The sequence below is a fragment of the Scyliorhinus canicula genome, chromosome 16 (genome assembly GCF_902713615.1).
Source record: "Scyliorhinus canicula chromosome 16, sScyCan1.1, whole genome shotgun sequence".
In the NCBI taxonomy this organism is placed as follows: domain Eukaryota; kingdom Metazoa; phylum Chordata; class Chondrichthyes; order Carcharhiniformes; family Scyliorhinidae; genus Scyliorhinus; species Scyliorhinus canicula.
This window is the reverse complement of record NC_052161.1, coordinates 101,779,805-101,798,430: the sequence shown is the minus strand read 5'-3', so window position 1 is coordinate 101,798,430 and position 18,626 is coordinate 101,779,805. Positions and strand designations below refer to the sequence as shown.

Here is an 18,626-nt window from a genome sequence, read left to right as displayed (position 1 = left end):
CATTCATGAAGGCAGCTTGCCACCATCCTCTCAAGCGAAATTAGGGATGGACAATAGGCCTGCCAGAGACACTCGCATCCCATTAAAGAATAAATAAAAACCTAGATAATGTCTAAGGAGTGTGACCAACGCCCATGTTGTGCAGTAGGAAACAGGAAAAGCTTCTGCTCTTGGGTGGGTAAAAGAGAGACTTTGTAGGATAGGAAGGGGGAGAGGGTGGGAGGGGGGAGAATTATTGTTGGGAAAGTAAACCATGGCCTGAATTTTTTCGCTGGTTGGGCACGTGCACACAGCAGACCTAAAAGTGGGCGCAAAATAAGCGCTGACAAGAGGGCGGGAAGAAGGCAGGCACCAAGTAATGGGAGCACACGAATTGCCATTTCCAATGCTCGTAAGTAAGCTTTCAGGTTGGGCACGTACCCGATATTTATATGTAAAAATTCTGATCCATGTTGACTTAGACTATAGACAAATACCCATGTCTAGAAGCACATAAGGCAGAAAAAGTACATGCTTATGTCCGTTTTCTGTAAGTTGTTTTTCCTAGGAACAGGTCATTCGCCTGAAGCCAGAGGCTTTAGCTTGAGGGGTGCCATTCCACAACAAGCACAGTTGGCTAGTAATCTCTACTGCTCTTCCCACCAGCAATACATACGTTGAATGGTTGTGTAATCAACCTGTTTGGTCTCGTTATGAATGCACCTTTAGTGGCCATTAAGTCCTGATGCAGGACTCGAAGCCCGAGCATCTGGCTCAGAGGCAGTGGCACAACCCACTGCAGCACAATACCTTCCCCATGTTGCAGGGAGAGGAATGATATTTTTACTACAACATTTCTTCACAGTAAACCCTTTGTGTGTATCAATCAGTTAGAGAGGGGAGGGCTACTGCAGCAGATAGATAGGAGGCCAGAATCACATCCTGGGTGGAGGTTCCTGATTCAATATCATGCAGGTGAGAGACAGTTTGGGGTTGAGAAACATGACCGTGTGACTACAGATGAGCTGTGGGTCAAAAGACTAAAGGCGAAGGTGCTTCAGAGCTGTGCATTAAGGCATTTATATTTGAACTTCTTAAAACCAATGCTCCCCCTGTGCAACAGGATGGTCCCTGGACTGTAGTTCCACTTATTCAAAAAGAAAATATATAAAAACAACAGACATCGGAACGATTTGGATATAGCTGTTGCTTCTGTATTTTATAATTTCATCTAAATCCTGAATGAGGTCTTGTCTCATGCAGTACCCTCGAGTATCTACTATTCTCTCTGTCCAAGTTGTAAATAAATGCTTGTACATTTTTACCGTCTTCCTTTATGGCAATCCTCATGTTACAAGAGGGAGCAGATGTATTTATAAAGCAACCGTGTTGTAATGATTAAGAATTTCTTACCTTGATAGTTAACACAAACTTGTTTCTCTAGCCAATTATCCAAATATTCCTTACACTGCAGCAACTTCTGAAGCCCATTTATTAATCATCAATGAATTCTATGGAGTTTACTCTCGCAAGCCAAGTCACTGACCTCAGCACAAGAAGATGGCAAATCATGACTTATTGTGAGCAATCCTTTGAGTTTTCCATTTCATCAACAATGTATTCTCTCCATCGCACTCATCTTGAAATGAATAATTCAACCTATGCTGCATACATTATTAATATATGAAATACCTTGTTAAATCTCCAGACTGTTAAGCAAAGGCTTCATGAAAATGCAAACTTGGGAGAAGAAACTTGTTTTCAGTCTGTGTGTGCTGTGACAACAGCCACTAATGTATCTTTGCACAGAGTCTCATGATTTGAAAGGTACAACATTGTTTCTATGCATTTCATGAACAATTCAGGTATTCATCAGGAAACAGTGTTTTATTAAACTATCAACACAACATCTTCAAAACCTAAAAATGGCAGGAATGCAGCAGGATATGTTACCATTGAAATAAATTGTGAGTTTGCAGTATGACTGACTTTTAAACTCTGGCAGCAGTAAGAATATATGTTTAAAAAAAAAACTGATGGTACTTCTGACTGCTCCAGTCAATACTGCTTCTCTTATCCTTGGAATAAATTGAACAATGATTAATTCGAACTTTGCTTTAAATTCACGGCAGAAGAAAGAATCTCAGTGAGTACTCTTACCTGAAAAGAGAAGAAAACCGACATGAGCAAGTCAGTCTGGTAGTTGAAACTGGAAAGTAATCCTGGAGATGAATACTTTGAATAACTAGTACTGGCGTATAAGTCTGCAGTATTATCAATTCTGAACAGCTCCAACATATAGATACACATGGGAGGAGGCCAGAGGAGTCCTGTGGTAAAGCCAGGGGAGTTCCTCTGAAGTGTATTATTTTCCTATCATGGGACCAGTGTATGAGCTGTGCTCAAAAGCACTGCATACTTCATCTAAAAATGCAGGCAAGAATTTTCCAACCCCACCATGGCAGGTTTCCTGCAGCGGAGACGGCTCAACAATGGTTATCGGCGGGATCATCCAGTCCTGCCGAAGTCTAATGCGCTCTGCATGGTTCGCCATTCCCCGATGGCAGAAGTCGGTTTTGACGGGACCAGAAGATCCGTCAGTGGGAAAGGCTGGAAACACCCGCACACAGTCTCGTTTACTCTATCTGATGCATATTAAATTGGATTTATCAACAGCATCTTTCCCCCCTTCCATATTAAGCAGCCCCTCGCCTGCCATCTAACTTTCTCTCCTGCAGCTGGGCCAGCCCCCACTTCCGACCAGTTTCAGGTGGGCATCTGACTGTTCACACGTAGTTGAGGCCTTGGAGTTAAAATATCATGGTTCAAACTGGAGACAGCGAACACATTTATTTTTCGCTGAGCTCCCGCCTAAAGCCCATTTTTAACCTTGTGGTTAAAAACCTACCACAAGCATACCAGTCTGCTTGATTATGTTAAACATTCAGGATACTAAGATGACGAGAAACTTTTCATCCAGAGAGCAGTGAGCCAGTGGAATCAGTAGCCGAGGCCAAACCATTGTGGGAGTGATTTTACAAAGGAGAACAGAGTCCCATAATGAGCGCATTTAGCTGCGTGTTCCCGGCACTCGTAGCACCGAAAAACACAATGCTAGCAAACGTCACTCAGTTAGATAAGGGGCCTCAGCGGGACAGGCATAGCCAAGACTGCACCTAGTCCCGTTTCCTGAGGAGCCCCGCTTGACAAATCTCCTCAGTGCAGGGAGAGATCGGGGCGCCATTTAAAAATGCTCTAATATGCAGATTTGCTCGATCTCTCAAGCCCCCAATGTGACCCTCAACACCCCCCTCAGCCACCCACACCGCACATCCACTGGCCCGATCACCACCGCACAAAAAATGCCAGCTTGGCACCCTGGCAGTTCCCCTTCCAACTGACAGTGCTACCTGGGCACCTTAGCAATGCCAGGCTGGCAACCAGGTGGCACCGCCAGGGTACCAGGCTGGCAATGCCAGAGTGCAAGGTTGGCAATGCCAGTGTTCCCAGGTATCATCAGCAGTGCCAGGGTACCACTCTATCCAGAGGGCATACACCTGGGGACCTCCAATCCCTTGGAAGATTGCCCTTCTGACTGGTCCCTGTGTGTGGAAGCTAGCACTGAATGACACTTGCCTGAGGTCTTCAAGGTGAAGGGGAGAGATCCCAATGCCTTGGATACCTCAGGGAACTGCATATTAAAGGGAGACTAGCTGTCTCACTCTAATACGGAGGTTTGGCAAAAAGTGATCTTGTCCATAATAGGCGGGATTCACATCACAACCTCTCACTGGATCACGTTAGGTCTCGCAAGGCGTGACAAGCCGGGTACATCCCAGGAGCAGTGTCTCCCATCATTTACCAGCCACATTGCGCCATGTGTGCTGCTTTTCAGGCACAGTGTGACCGGTAGATCACGCCCTGCAAGTTTTCAAGGAGTAGTTAGGTACAGCTCTTGGGACTAAAGGAATCAAAGGATATGGAGGGGAAAGCGGGAACAGGTTATTGAGTTGGATGATCAACCATGATAGTAATGAATGGTGGAGCAGGTTCGAAGGACTAAATGGCCTCCTCCTGCTCTTATTTTCTATATTTCAATGGTCTATGTCTGGCAACAATTGTGGTGGGAGAGACAGAGTTAACGCTTCAGGTCAAAGACGCACTCTCAGAACTCAGATCCTTCACACCTGAAAAGACAAAAAAATGTTTACGAAATGCACCGGAGGGGATAAACGATGAAATGAAACTGCATACCAGAATCGCTTTGAGATGGCGTTATTCGGTGCTACACAAAAGAGAGCACAAGGGGGCATTGAGGGTGGATGTCAGGATGCAGTGCTTTAAAGAATATTGAATGCCTGAGAGAGTTGTGATTGTGGGTTGAGGGGATCCGAAACATGAAGCGTGGAATTTCCATTGAAATCCATGTGGAATAAGTCAGGGCCACCAATAGTTGCTTAATTAAAGAATTTACAGTGCAGAAGGAGGCCATTCAGCCCATCGAGTCTGTACCAGCCCTTGGAAAGAGCACCCTACTTAAGGCCATGCCTTCATCCTATCCCCGTAACCCGACCTAACCTTTTGGACACTAAGGGGCAATTTAGCATGGCCAATCCACCTAACCTGCACATTTTTGGACTGTGGGAGGAAACTGGAGCACCCGCAGGAAACACACGCAGACATGGGGAGAAAGTGCAAACTCCATACAGTCACAAGTGGGAATTGAACCCGGGTCCCTGAAGCTGTGAGGCAGCAGTGCTAACCACCATGCCAGCCCGTGCTGAGGAAGATGTGCTGCGAATGCAAATTTTGGTAGATACCTGACAAACACAAAAAGGAAATCGAAAGCAATGAAGGTGAACAAGGTGGAAGAGGAAAACAGAGAGTGAAGAGCTTCTTCGAGGTGAGCATTCCTGGAAGAGAAGTGACAGTGAATTAAACAGTAATACAAAATTAAAATACTGCAGATTCGGAAAATTTGTAAAAAAAAAAGGGCAAGGAGTGCTGGAAATACTCAGCAGATCTGGCAGCTTTTGTGGGGACAAAAACAGAGTTAATGTTTCAGGTCAATGACGTTTCGTCAGATCTCAACATAATGCCAGAATAGTTCATTGGCTGATCCAGAGTAGAGGCTGAAACGGAAACTGGCTGCATCCTATTTTTAAAAAGGTGCTGAATCTTCATTCGGAAATCTTTGTTTCAAATATAAGTGCCAAGTAACCAAACGAAAACTGACTTGAAGTAGATTCTAAGCCTCTATAATATTATCTGTTGTAGTTGGATTTCAGGAGTGCATATCCAAAGAGACAGCTGCTTTCTACTTGAAAGGAGAGATAGACAGGTGATAAATGAAATGGGCACTAAAATGCCACTAAAGGAAAGTTGCTTCAAGTTATGGGACATTTTCAGTCCCTTAACCAATGTAAATACCTCACTGTGCAAGAAAATGAAGTTGAGAAAATTTCCTTGACACATCCTGAACCATTATCTGTCTGTCTTAATTCAGATGCCCTTTAGATATGTTCAATAAAACCACCAACCTGATTGCCAACATTACTTAACAAACTATATTTTAAAGCATACATTGCAGCAGATCGCAAACATACGAACAAACATGTGACTAACGCAGCTTGCATCCAGGAAAGCAGGAGCTAGCCCTACGATTGCGGGCTGTTGCTGCGAACTAACCAAATAATATACAGCGAGAACTGAGAACTATAACCTTTGCCCCATTCGACTGCAGCAAGTTCTGTCACTGGCAGCATCAATTTTCAGAAGCTGAAAGATTAACCATAGCTCTGCCATACCTTCAGCAATCTGTCTGCATTAAGCAATTCCACCAGCTCCTTTTCGAATTTCTCCAGTGTTGGGTACAGGTGAAGGGACAGCTTGTCCAGGTAGCATGTTATAGTCTTCATTAAAGTAGGTTTCTTCAAAACATTACCTTCAATCAAAATACAAATAGTTTCGTTACACACAAACTTAAGGGCGCGCGTTCCCTTGCCCATTAATCTTCTGGGGATGCAGCGAGGTTTCAAAACTGAAGTAAACAACGCGAAAGCCATTCGGTGAAATCACTCAATGGGACTCGCAGTTTGATTCCTGTAACTGAATGTTCCCACTTAATCAAAATAGCCATTTTGTGCTGAATGCATTTTGTATCACTGTTCCAGAAATGCTATCCTGTACTTCTAATTTCTGATTTTGAATATGTGCACAGATATCGGATCCCTTATCCAGTGTTCCAAAATCCAGAAGTACCCAAACACCAGCTGCATTCATAGCTGGTGCCCTGAGTAGCAATTTGAATAAAACTCTTTATTCCTAATTTTTCATACTTTATTCCTATATTAGAAATGCATGCTAGGCCTAGGACCCAAAATCTATAAAATCCCCAAATCCAGCGCATGTCACATCCAGTCCCGAGTTTCCTGGACACGTGGTCCAGTACCTATAGAATATTATATATCACCAATTTGTGATATCCATCCAGTAACTGATATATTTCTCATCGAGTAAGAACATTTACAATATCGGCAACAAACAGTGATAGGGCAACTGAAAATCTCTGTATTTTGAAAACATTATCCAGCATTCAGAAAAATTAAATGATTAAAACTGATAATTACACATTCTAATATCCAACATGATTTCCTGATTTTTGTTAAAAAGAAAACTCATAAAGTAATAAGAAACGTTTAGTCACCGACTTCCTCGGCCTTGGATGTCGTCCCTGACCCCCATCCTATCCAACGTCCGTACTAAGCTCCAAATGGATCACAACAGCAGCAAATCTGAAGTTTTGGTGTCGCTGTCTTGGACTTCATCAAGCCCTCAGGCTGTCACCTCAAACGTAGTACCCAAATTGAGCCCAAGCTCAGCTTTCATCCTCAGGTTCTCTCTGTCCGTCTTCACAATATTGCCTACCTCCATTCAGACCTGTCCTCACCACGCCCAAGATTTTGGCCCACGCCTTCATCGTCACAATTTCTTAAATACCCTCTTTGCTGGAAATTCACTGCCTCTATTCTTTATATTCTACAAGTCTAGAATATAGCAGCCCATGTTCACTATGGAAGCAAACCCAAAACACTTATTCTCAGCAAGGTCCCTCCATGACTCCACCATACCCTAATTCTCCAGCTATGGACTGGGCTACTGTTTAAAATGTGATAGGCATTCAAATGTGATTATATGATAAAGTTGCTTCAAGTTACAAAACATTTTTAATCCTTTAATCAATATAAACCTCATTGTGTCGGCAAATGAGGCTGAAATGGAGGGAAGTTAATTGAAGCATCCTGGACAATTATCTGTCCATCTTCATTCCGATTCCATTTTCAGATATGCAAATATCTGCAAATGAGCTACATGCCTCGGGCAAAATGTTACTCATTATCCACTCCCTCCGCCCCACCAATAACGGACATTTCATTATCCAGTTTCCCAATTCTTCGGAAACTCTTTTTCAAAATCCTTCGATCTCAGTACCTCCCTCCTTGCTATCAAAAGCCGCCCTCAAACTTCAACTTTGGTACTATCTTTGTTCCCCCTCCCCAACCCCAGTTCGCCTTCCACACCTTTTCTCTCAAGCCCACTGTTCCATTTTCAGTATAGTGTTTTGAAACATTCTCAATGGTTAGAACACTGTACACGTTGTTAGTTTCTTCTATTTCTCTGAGCATGCTCTATAACACTCAGCAGAAATGACAAGAAGCAAAAGTCTTGCTTTATTTTGATAGATAGCACTCAAAAGTTTGGCAGCTTGCAAAGCACTCACCATAGGATTGACATGAGTCATCAATGCTGTCACTCACTAGTGATTGAAGCAGCGATACCAACTTGGCTGCTGCATTTGAACACACAACATTGCACCTAATATACTGAGTCATGGCTGCCTGGTTCCACCACTTGCTCTTCCTAGTTACTACAGTATTCCTATTGCTTAGCATTAACCACATAATTCAATTCAATTCCCAGTGCTTTAGAGTTCAGAGCAAGAGGCTCAATTCAAAACCCGCTCCATATCATATTTAACATTCACAAATGAAAAACAAAATGGGGTAGCACCTCCCAATGGTTCATGGATTATTATAGTACATAGAAGATTTCTCAAACCACATAGACCGAGATTGTCCAATATCTAATTCCTGATCGATGTTTTTAGCTGATTTCCACTATGGTGATAGCAAAGGCACTACATTCGGAGTCAGCATACCCAGGCTAAGGCGAGAGATTTCTAAAAACAAAGCAAGTCAGGGATTCCACCTCTGATCTCCATCCAGTGCCCTTGTGGGAAACTGTATCTGTGCAAATACTATGATGGCTTCCACAGTCAAATAATGCACCAATGCTCGTGTCACTGATGCAAATGAGGCCTTACCATTTTAGGAGATGAAGGGAAACGACAGAAGGACATTTTAAGGGAGACAGGGAAAATTTATCTTGTCCCTACTCTCCGCCTATTTAAGCTTCTGTACTCACTCAAGGGAAGACAACCTTCTCAGAATCCTTTTCTAATTGCAACCTAGGGTGGAAATGTATGGATTTCCCCTCCTAACTTCCAGTGAAATGCGGTTAGGCAATCTCACTGCTTCTCCAAAGCTCATCATCTTCCATCCGGATATATTTCAAATATTATTTAATTCTCACCTGTACTGTTCTTGCCATTTCCTTCAACATAACTAAGAACTGACAGCAAACATTCCTGATTAATGAAAAAGAAGTGGGCAGCTCTTAATCCAAACATTTCCATCCATGAAATCGAAAGAAATTGTCTTTTGGAGGATTTATAAAATAAATAACAGCAACCTCTTGTGAAGTGACAATTAAAACTAACATTACATCTGTCAGCAGTAAACATTCTGACAGTTTACCCACCTCTACATATGTTTAGTGCCATAATTATACATGTAACCATCCACCACCCCCCTCCCCACAGTGTCTTTTTCTGACAAATCTCCCTGTGCCAAGTCAATGTGCAGTGCAAACTGTTGCAATCGCTGATGCATCACTTCAAGTTGTGAAGCATCTTTAGTTTATGCAAGTTCATTCTCAAAAATCTTTCAAAAGAAAATGATTAAGACCAGCACGGATGAGAAGGAAACAAGACCAATACTAAATAAAATGTTGTAGAGTAGAAAGGAATAATTTGCAAAAAAAAGATATAAATCTCGTTTAAATCATGTTGTGGTGCTGATCATTATACAGTAGCTCAACTTGCGGCCATGCAGACATCAGCGAAGGACTTGATTGGAGTTTGTCATCATGTTCCCTCCAGTCAAAGAGCCTAACAACACTCGTAGTCTGCACATAATAATGAAGTATGCTGTAGTCACCAATGTAACTGATATGCCAACCAATATTAGTGAGTCACAGGGGCCAAAATGAAAATATTTAATTACACACACTGAAGACGTGACTGAACAATAGGGAGCAATGACAGACAGTGCACATTGTGACCTGTTACGATACTTGACAATCTGCAGGGAAATAAGATCATAGGACTATATATAATGGAGGCAACATGAGTCTTATCCAATGCCCAGAGAACTGGCAAGAGCCCCACATCACCCCCTTTTAGGAAGGCCAGCTATATTAAATGCAAATCCAGCAAGATCCACAAGATCAAGGACGCCAGGGATAGAAATCCCACCCACCCAAAGCTGCCAGCCAATCATAGGCCAGAAGCTTTTGATTGCTTAGCAGCATCACTGGGAGGCAGTGGCTGCTGACAGTACTGCACCACCTAAAGCCCAGGTTTGCCGATCGATCCAGGCATGGGTGCGTGATGATGTGACGGGGGTTACGGGTAAGGGAGGGTTTTCGGCAGCAAGAGCTCTCAGTCGGGCTCCCCTGCTTCCCGGGACCATGCACTGAGTGCCTTTGAACCGAGTTCACACTCCTTCCCCACCACCAGAATCCCACAAGCAACACCAACAGGGTTTACTTTTCAGACTTCCAGCATGGCAAGTGCCAAGTAGCAGCAGTGGCGGGATGAGGCCCTTAAATAGGCATTAATTGTCCACACAAGAGCCTCAATTTGTGGTGGGGTGGTAAGGCTGTCTATGGGCCTCCTTGTCATGGGCTTAATCAAGGCAGAGGAAGGAAGGCAGCGGGGCCACCACCCATCACCCTCCTGCCTGATTAAATGTCCCTCCGCCACCAAACAATCCCCGGAGGAGGACATTAAATTCCACCCATAGCCTCCTCAAGAGATATCTGACATAGAATGTTGCCGAAATCTGCAAGGATGAAACTGCAAGATACCTAGACGTCTTAGTTCACACGAGTTTCAGTAAGTCCAAGCCGTGCAGAGCACACTTTGAATACCGTATCCAGTTCTGGCAGCTCAGACAGGCATTGAGGCATCAGTGACAATGTGGAAAAGAGTCATGATGTTGGTTCCTAGTAGTAATAATATAATTACAAGGAAATGCCGGGTAATCTTGGGCTTTTCAGCCTGGAAAGGAAGGAACAGGCAAACTAATTAAGGAAATAGCAACGGTGAAATCTGGAAAATTATATTCAAATAAATTGGGAGAGCAGGGCAATGGGACAGGTTCAAAACTTAGATAGATGTCAGGGTGTTCTTCATGCCAAATGTGCTCATATATATTTATATAGTGGATTCCTGGAACAAGTATTGCAGAACACAATAATGTAAGAACTACTAGTAGTTGCGTTAGGAGAAATGGGTGTCATACCCTGGCGGTGACTCAGAGAATGCACACCTGGGAACACACACACACACAAACACAAAAATGAAGGAGGAATGGGAGTCTGGGGGATAAAAGTTGAGAAATCATAATTTTCGTTGGCACATTGAACCATGACTTCTGGGGTGTTAGATTCGAGGAAGCGACCACACAGGAGCATGAGGAAACAAAAGGTTTAATGAACAAAGAATGAAAATTCTACATACACCACCCTCCTAAGGGACTCACACGCCCAGCCCACACACAGCCAGGGTTTTGATGTCCTAGTTTGCTCCCCCGTTGATGAGGGAGCTCCATCTCCTGAGCAGGGTAGTTCATATTCCATGAGATTCAGGGGGAGCCTAATCGTCCCGTTTCCTTGGGCTTCGTGTATATAACATGAGGTATGACTCTTCTGGACAAAGTTCAACACTTCAAACGGTGGCAGGGTAGCACAGTGATTAGCACTGCTGCCTCATGGCGCCGAAGATCCAGGTTCGATCCTGGCTCCGGATCACTGTCCGTGTGGAGTTTGCACAGTCCCCCAGTGTTTGCGTGGGTCTCACCCCCACAACATAAAGATGTGCAGGGTAAGTGGATTGGCCACGCTAAAGGGGGGGCATGGTAGCACAGTTGCTTCACATCTCCAGAGTCCCAGTTCAATTCCCGGCTTGGGTCACTGTCTGTGCGGAGTTTGCACTTTCTCCCCGTGTCTGCGTGGGTTTCTTCCAGGTGCTCCGGTTTCCTCCCACAGTCCAAAGATGTACAGGTTAGATGGATTGGCCATGCTAAATTGCCTTTAGCGCCCAAAAGGGTTAGGATGGGTAGGGTTACGGGCAGGCTCGATGGGCCGAATGGTCTCCTTCTGCACTGTAAATTCTATGATTTTATGATCCTAGATTGCCCCTTAATTAGGAAAAAAACACTTCAAAGACAAAGAAGAGGGACATTGTCTGTGCTGATGACACCAAGACTTCCTGCATTCTTGAGAGATGAAAAACTTCTATGTTGTCTTCACTGCTTTTTGATAAATATATGTAAAATCGTGCTTAATAAATTCTACTTGATTAATAAATACAAGTTACTTGTACTTTATAGGTCAAGTTCAACTGAGGACTGGGGCGGCACTGTGGCACAGTGGTTAGCACTTCTGCTTCACAGCTCCAGGGACCCAGGTTCAATTCCGGCCTCAGATGATTGTATGGAGTTTACACGTTCGCCCCGTGTCTGCTTGGGTTTCCTCCAAGTGCTCCCGTTTCCTCCTACAGTCCAACGATGAGCAGGTTAGATGGATTGGTCATGTTAAATTGCCCCCCAGTGTGCAGAGGGTTAGGTGGGGATGCTGGGTTGCAGGGATGGGGTTGAGGTGTGAGCTTGGGTAGGGCGCTCTTTCCACGGGCCGGTGCAGATTCGATGGGCTAGGTGGCCTCCTTCGGCACTGTAAACTCTATGATTCTATGACCGTAGAGTTAGAAATAAAAAATTTTGAAGGATTAAACCCACTTCCAACTCCTGGGTAACTGCAGTATTGACCAGCACGTTCCCCCCCCCCCCCCCCCCACTGAAATTGGATCCGACTACCCTCAACCACCTGACACACAACGCACCCCCATCCCCACCATTCCATTCTGGACAATGTCACACCCCGAACCAGTTGGAAATGATCCCCAGGCTATCTCTTGACCACTTGAAACTCTCCACAGACAACCTCTCCTCACTCCCCCATCCACCCACCAGCTAACCTTAACCCCCGACATCTCCCCCATCCTCCAAGCACCCTCCTGAACCCCCATTATTATCTCATCATTATCTCACTCTGCCCTGCCCGACTTGCCCCAATTCCCTAATTTCCACCCCTGAAAACGTCTTGACCCACAAACCAACACTTTGACTACCCTCATGACACCCCACCCGAACGCTCCATACTACGCCCAAACCCCAAACTATCCTCCATCCCAACCACACTGCTGACCACCTGACACCCGACCCCTCATCTCATGATGACCCCGAACCACCCGACCAGTTTAAGGAAAAAGCAACAACTTTGTCATTTGATTTTGCAAAGTCAGCATATTACTTGGTTCAATTCCTCTTTTTTTTGCTTAGCTGGCTGACCGAAACCAAGGCAGAGGTGAGGTGCCACAGTCAGAATTGGCACTGGGGAGAGGGCAAAAAGAAAACAACCTGGGATCCCATTCCTGATAATTACTATTGGACAACCTGGCTGTGATATCGGTTGTGATATTATCCAGCATTCTAGGCTCAGATGGGAAGGGTGACGACTTAGGCCAGGTATTGACAATTGGTTAGCACCTCAGCTCCATGGAGTCGTGTTTGCATCCTCGTCACTCCTCAGTAGCAGTGAGGAGCAACAAGTCAACGGAGGCAACAAAAAAAATTAAAACTGAATGAAAATGCAGAAGAAAATTAGAGCTTTACCAGCAGCAAAAATCAAATATATTCAGAAACCCAACATTAAATTAGCAAAATTAAAAACTGTTGGTGAAGCTCTTACTGAGCCCTGCTCGTCATTGCATCTTCATCACCTCACACCTTGCTTTATTGTCTGCTGCTTTAATAGTTCTTAAATAAAATGTACAAAGGATTTAGGAAACCACATTTCAAATACAAAACAGCACCTAATGGGAACAGTACAAACAAGCGGTAATCAAATTCTCAAACTAAGCTGTCCAGAAGTTCTGCTTTAGCCTGTCACAACAAGAGCCAATTATTCAATATGAACCTGTGACACTGATTCTCAGTATAAATGATGCAATATATATTTGCAGGCCAATGAAAACAAGGCTAGCTCGCACAAAGTTTTTCTGGCAGGTCTGAGTCCCTCATGGCTCAGCAGTAACTGCGATAATTGTTCTATATGATCATTTGGAGAGGACAGGCGTAAGAATGGTCAAGGCCTAAGAATTGTTTTTGACTCTATTATTTGGAGATAAGCTTGAATAATCATGATGAATGTGAATATTCTGTGCCCTCCACAGTTCCCTGCACTCCAGGAGACAGCTCAGAATACTGAGGAGTGAATCTAAGCTGCAAACATCCCACTCATTTTGTGGAATAAAATTCTTAGTACAGCCAGAAGCAGATAGGAATAAACTATGGCGAGTTATAAATTGTCCCTGTTCTTCTTTGTTCTCCTCATCTTCCTTTTTGTTCTCTGTCCTTCCCTCTCTGCACATTTTTGCTTCTACTTCCCTCGTTTCCTTCTCTCTCCCCGACTCCATCCCTTCGGCTTTTTAAAATCTCTCCTTGATTTTTTTTCTCCTTTTCTTCTTCATTCTTTAACCTTCCCCTCTGCTTTACTCTCTCTTCTATGAGCCTGTTCCTACCACTCTGCTTTATAAGATGCACTTACCCTGTTACGAAAAGAAGTGCATCAGGTGCAGTGAACAAGGGGGCTCTGGTCGGAGGGCAGTGCCACTGAAAAGAGCACATACAGGAGTTCCAAGGCTACTGACCAATGAGCAAAGAGAGTGGGTTGGGCAGTACAAAGAGTACTTATAGGGTGACGCTGAAAGAGTACACAGTCAAAAGAGGGGCTGCTGAAGCTTTGCGCGACAAAGCAGGAGGAGACCGCCACCATTCAGCAACATTTTCTCCGCATGTTCAGCTTATGTTCCCCCAAAACCAACAATGCAAGGAGGAGGTAGAGAAAAAAGAAGCTTACTCCTTTTGTCTGCCTGGGACATCTATCAACTTTATAACAACAGAATTATAGAAGCTTAGATAACGGATTAATTTGGAGAACCACCATCTTGTCAGATCATGATGAAGCAAACATTTAGATGTGCAAGTTCAACAAGCTCAGATGCCCTATAATTCTTTGTAGCTCTTACGTTTTTATATTCTTTAGATTTCAAAGGAATCTCATTTCTATTGAATCATTAACAAAAAAAAAGTTTGCATTTATGTATGACCTTCACATCCTCAGAACACTCCACATCAATTTACAGTCAACCGAATCGTTAAAGATCCCACAAACAGCAACAAGGTAAATCATCAGTTATCTGCTTTAGGCCGTGCCCGCCACAGGCCAGGAGAATTCCATACTCTTCTTCAAACAATGCCATGGGATATTGCACATCCACCTGAATACACAGATGAGTTTCACTTTAAGGTTTCATCTGAAAGACAGCATTTTCACGAATGACTCATTCTCTCAGTAATCCACTGAAACACCAGCCTGGAATTTGTGATCATGTCCTACAGTGTTTTGAACATCAGCCTATTGACTCAGAGCTGAGACAGCTACTGCGATGACAAGCTGAGAAAAATTACAGCCCTTCAAATTACTTTATGCAAGTCTATCTGTCTAAATCGACTACGAAAGAAACAAGATAAGAGACCAGGGTGAGAGTGGACAAAACAAGTGTGAAAGAGCCTTGCCTACAGTACTTAAGTTGAGACATACAATTTATGAGACCAGTTAGTCCGGCTCGCTTGTTGACTATGGCGGGTGTGTAGTTCAGAATAACAGCAACAGCACGGGTTCAATTCCCGTTCCAGCTGAGATAGACTTGGGACCTGCACCGAGAGTGGAAGACAACAGCGAATTACCACTGAAAAAATTGTGAAGACACCCTGGGCAAGTGCGCGGTCAATTCCAGCCCACATGCCCTGGAGTCACAACACAAGTGAATTAACCAATAATTCTTATTATAAATACCCTAAGTCTTTGGCCCTTGGCTGTCCAATAATTACAGTCATCAGGTTTACAAATGTAAACACGATTACTGTTTATTTATTACAAGGAGTATCATGAAATATGCAGTAAATATAACTGGTTAATGATAAGTTAATACCTACTAACCACCTTAACTGTCCCACCCTGTATCCAGACAAACATAGGGGTGTGAAAAGGGGTAAAAGTAATAAGGATAAAGGTCAAAAGATAAAAGTCCTTGCTCCAGATGATGGTTCTTTAGCACTTCCTTCGCAGCAAGCTTGCTGATTAAAGTCTCTACTTTACAGCCAGTATTGGACTTCTTTATAGAGTCACTCATTTAGGGTAATTATAGGTTAGAAAATGCAGTTCTCACAGGCAGCTTATTTCTCATGAAACTGGGCCTTTAGTTTGAGATTCACATGCAGGCCTGTACCTTTTATAGAGACACTTTAATCACATCATCTTTGCTTTCAGCTCATGGTTTGTCAGGTCTCTGCAATCTCAAGAGAGTGTCACCCAGACTTGCTGGCGAGAGTGTCAGCCCTCACAGAGGCCTTCTGAGGTGAATTAGCTGGATCTTTTTGGAGAGAGTTTGTTGGATGGCTTCATCGGGCTGCCAGAATCAAAACTGAAACCAAACTCAAGCCTTGGGACTCTGAAAAACATATCAGTGGGATCAGATCCAATCACCACCTGTTCCTGTTACTGTGCAGAGCACAGCCTTTTGGACCAATTCATTGGCCGTGAGCCAATCAATCAAACTGAGTCCTCACTGATGTTGGCTTGTCCGCAATTACCAGTTTAAACCGGCACAGCCTTCCAGATTTTTATGTTTGAATTAAACGGACAAGCTTCTTACAGGCTGCTTGTCTTAAAGTGGCATGATGTTTGCGGATGATATGACTGTGGTGGGCCGCATCTCAAACAATGACGAATCAGACTACAGGAGGGAGATAAATCACTTGGTTGCATGGTGCACTGAAAACAATCTCTCTCTAAATTTTGGAAAGACCAAGGAACTGATCATCGACTTCAGGAAGCGCAGCACGACACACACTCCCGTCAGCATCAATGGCTCCGAAGTGGAGATGGTCGATAGCTTTAAGTTCCTGGGGGTCACTATCACCAACGTTGATGCAACAGTCAAGAAAGCCCAACAACGTCTCTACTTCCTGCGGAAGCTAAAGAAATTTGGCATGTCTGCATCGGCTCTCACAAACTTCTACAGATGTGCGATAGAGAGCAGCCTATCCGGCTGCATTACAGCCTGGTATGGCAACTGCTCAGTCCAAGATCGCAAGAAACTCCAGACTGTGGTGAACTCAGCTCAATGCATCGCACAAACTTGCCACCCCCACATTGATTCCATTTACACCTCTCGCTGCCGCAGGAAGGCAGACAGCCTTTTCAGAGAGCCCTCCCACCCAGGCATTGCCTTCTTTCAGACCCTTCCATCAGGTAGAAGGTACAAAAGTCTGAAGACTCACACATCCAGACATAGGAACAGCTTCTTCCCCATAGCTACAAGACTCCTCAACGACGCTCCCTCGGACTGATCTGTTCCCTGTAAGAACACTATTGATGACGCCCTAGGCTGCTCTTGCCCGTGTATTTGCTTTGTTTGGCCCCTTGATCCACACTATAATCAATCACTGTTTTGTCGATGTGCCATTTGTCAATGTTCCCTGTTGATTATTCTTGTGTCTACTACGTACGTACTGTGTACATTCCTCGGCCGCAGAAAAATACTTTTCACTGTACTTCGGTACATGTGACAATAAATCAAATCAAAATCAAATCAAATTTATCACCTATGGATCAAAAATGCAACAGCAAAATAAAAGAAAGGGGAAAAAAGGGAACAAGCCAATAGCACTTTCTTCAGAGCAAGCTTGCTGATTAAAGTCTCTGGTTTACAGCCAGTAATGACCTTCTTTATAGAGCCATTCATTTGAAAATCGCTAAGAAAACAGTTCAGAATGAATCATCAGCAGGCAATGGGCCAAGGACCTATCTTTGGGCAGAGCATACATGAATGAATTGAATCAAAATAAAATCTAAAATAGTTGCATTTCAGATTCCAGCCATGTCTGCAGCCAATGAGTAAAATGGTTTCTGTTACTTACTCATCTGTTTGGAAGGTGCAACCACCCCAGGAATTACTTCCGTCCCAGAGACCAACACATTTTCGGGGATAAGGTGACTAACTTCGATTAGAGGAGGATGAGACGAAAGTGAGTACAATATGGTGCTGCCCTCAATCAACGTCATAAATGTATTCTCTGAAACAGAAAGAGAGAAATATATTGCTGAGTTATTATCTGTCATCCAATAACACAGTGGGCCAAGTTTTCATTCTGCTGTGTTGGTTAGTAGGCCCAGAATCCCCCACTACTGCCCGCCGTGCTGGTCTGCTGCCATGTCCCCATCTCTGGGCAATTTTCAGGGAGGATGGATTGGTAGGTGGGTGAGGGTGAATTTGCCCACTAGCAATAGATAGCCCATTAGACCAATTAAGGCCACTCTGCACACAGCCGGCAGAATTTTCCATGCCGAAGCCCCCCCCCCCCCCCCCCCCCCCCCCACCCAACACGGTCGAGGTTGAAAACCAGGGAAAGGGGATGACGAGAGGACCACCACTCCATCTTGCTACCCAACAACCCCCCCCCCCCCCCCCCCCCCCCGCTACCACACACACCCACGTGGGCCGATGCTGCTGGTAGTCCAATCATGGGATCGCCCCTCCAAGCTGTCAACCCGGCAGCCGTGACCACAGTGATTGAGAAAGCTGTAAAAAAAGCTCTTCAGAGGACACCTTCACCTTGAGGGGTTGTCTTCTATAGACCCTCCAGCCTTGGAAGCTCACCTGCCATTGGATAAGCTCTGAAACTTAATTGGCCACCACCTTGTAAATGTTACCCTGGGTCCCAGTACCGACCCTTACGGGTTTCAGACTCATATTTTCTCCTGATAGCTGGAACGGGATCAACAAACAAAGATCCATCCTAATAATTGTTACTTTTAAAGGTCCAAAATATACCTTTAATCGTTTTCATGTAAGAATGTTATGCTCCATTTACAACAGGGCACTGGTGCAATAGAATGTTATGACATTTCACCACCTGCCATTTACACACAATGAGGTGGGAAATTGCCCAAGTCATTGGAGGTAGGTTTGGTGGTTGCTGTAACTTGAAAAAGCAGGCGAAAACACGATGGGGTGGGTGGATTGGCAGTTTTGTCAGCAACCTGCATGACAATGGCGT

At 44.2% G+C, this 18,626-nt stretch overlaps 1 protein-coding gene across 7 annotated transcripts in view; it reads right to left on the bottom strand.

Annotated features, from left to right (window-relative positions):
- Positions 1–18,626, bottom strand: part of nphp4 (nephronophthisis 4) — a 591,121-nt gene that overhangs the window by 381,011 nt on the left and 191,484 nt on the right. For 6 of the 7 annotated variants that reach the window (XM_038821764.1, XM_038821765.1, XM_038821766.1 and 3 more), the window contains exons 5-6: positions 17,487–17,642; positions 5,787–5,923 (exon numbers count right to left, since the gene is read on the bottom strand). In XM_038821764.1, the coding sequence (XP_038677692.1) occupies positions 5,787–5,923; positions 17,487–17,642 (293 nt within the window). Of the gene's footprint in view, positions 1–5,786; positions 5,924–9,187; positions 9,426–17,486; positions 17,643–18,626 lie in introns of those variants that run through there. The other variant, XM_038821771.1, reaches the window with a different exon arrangement.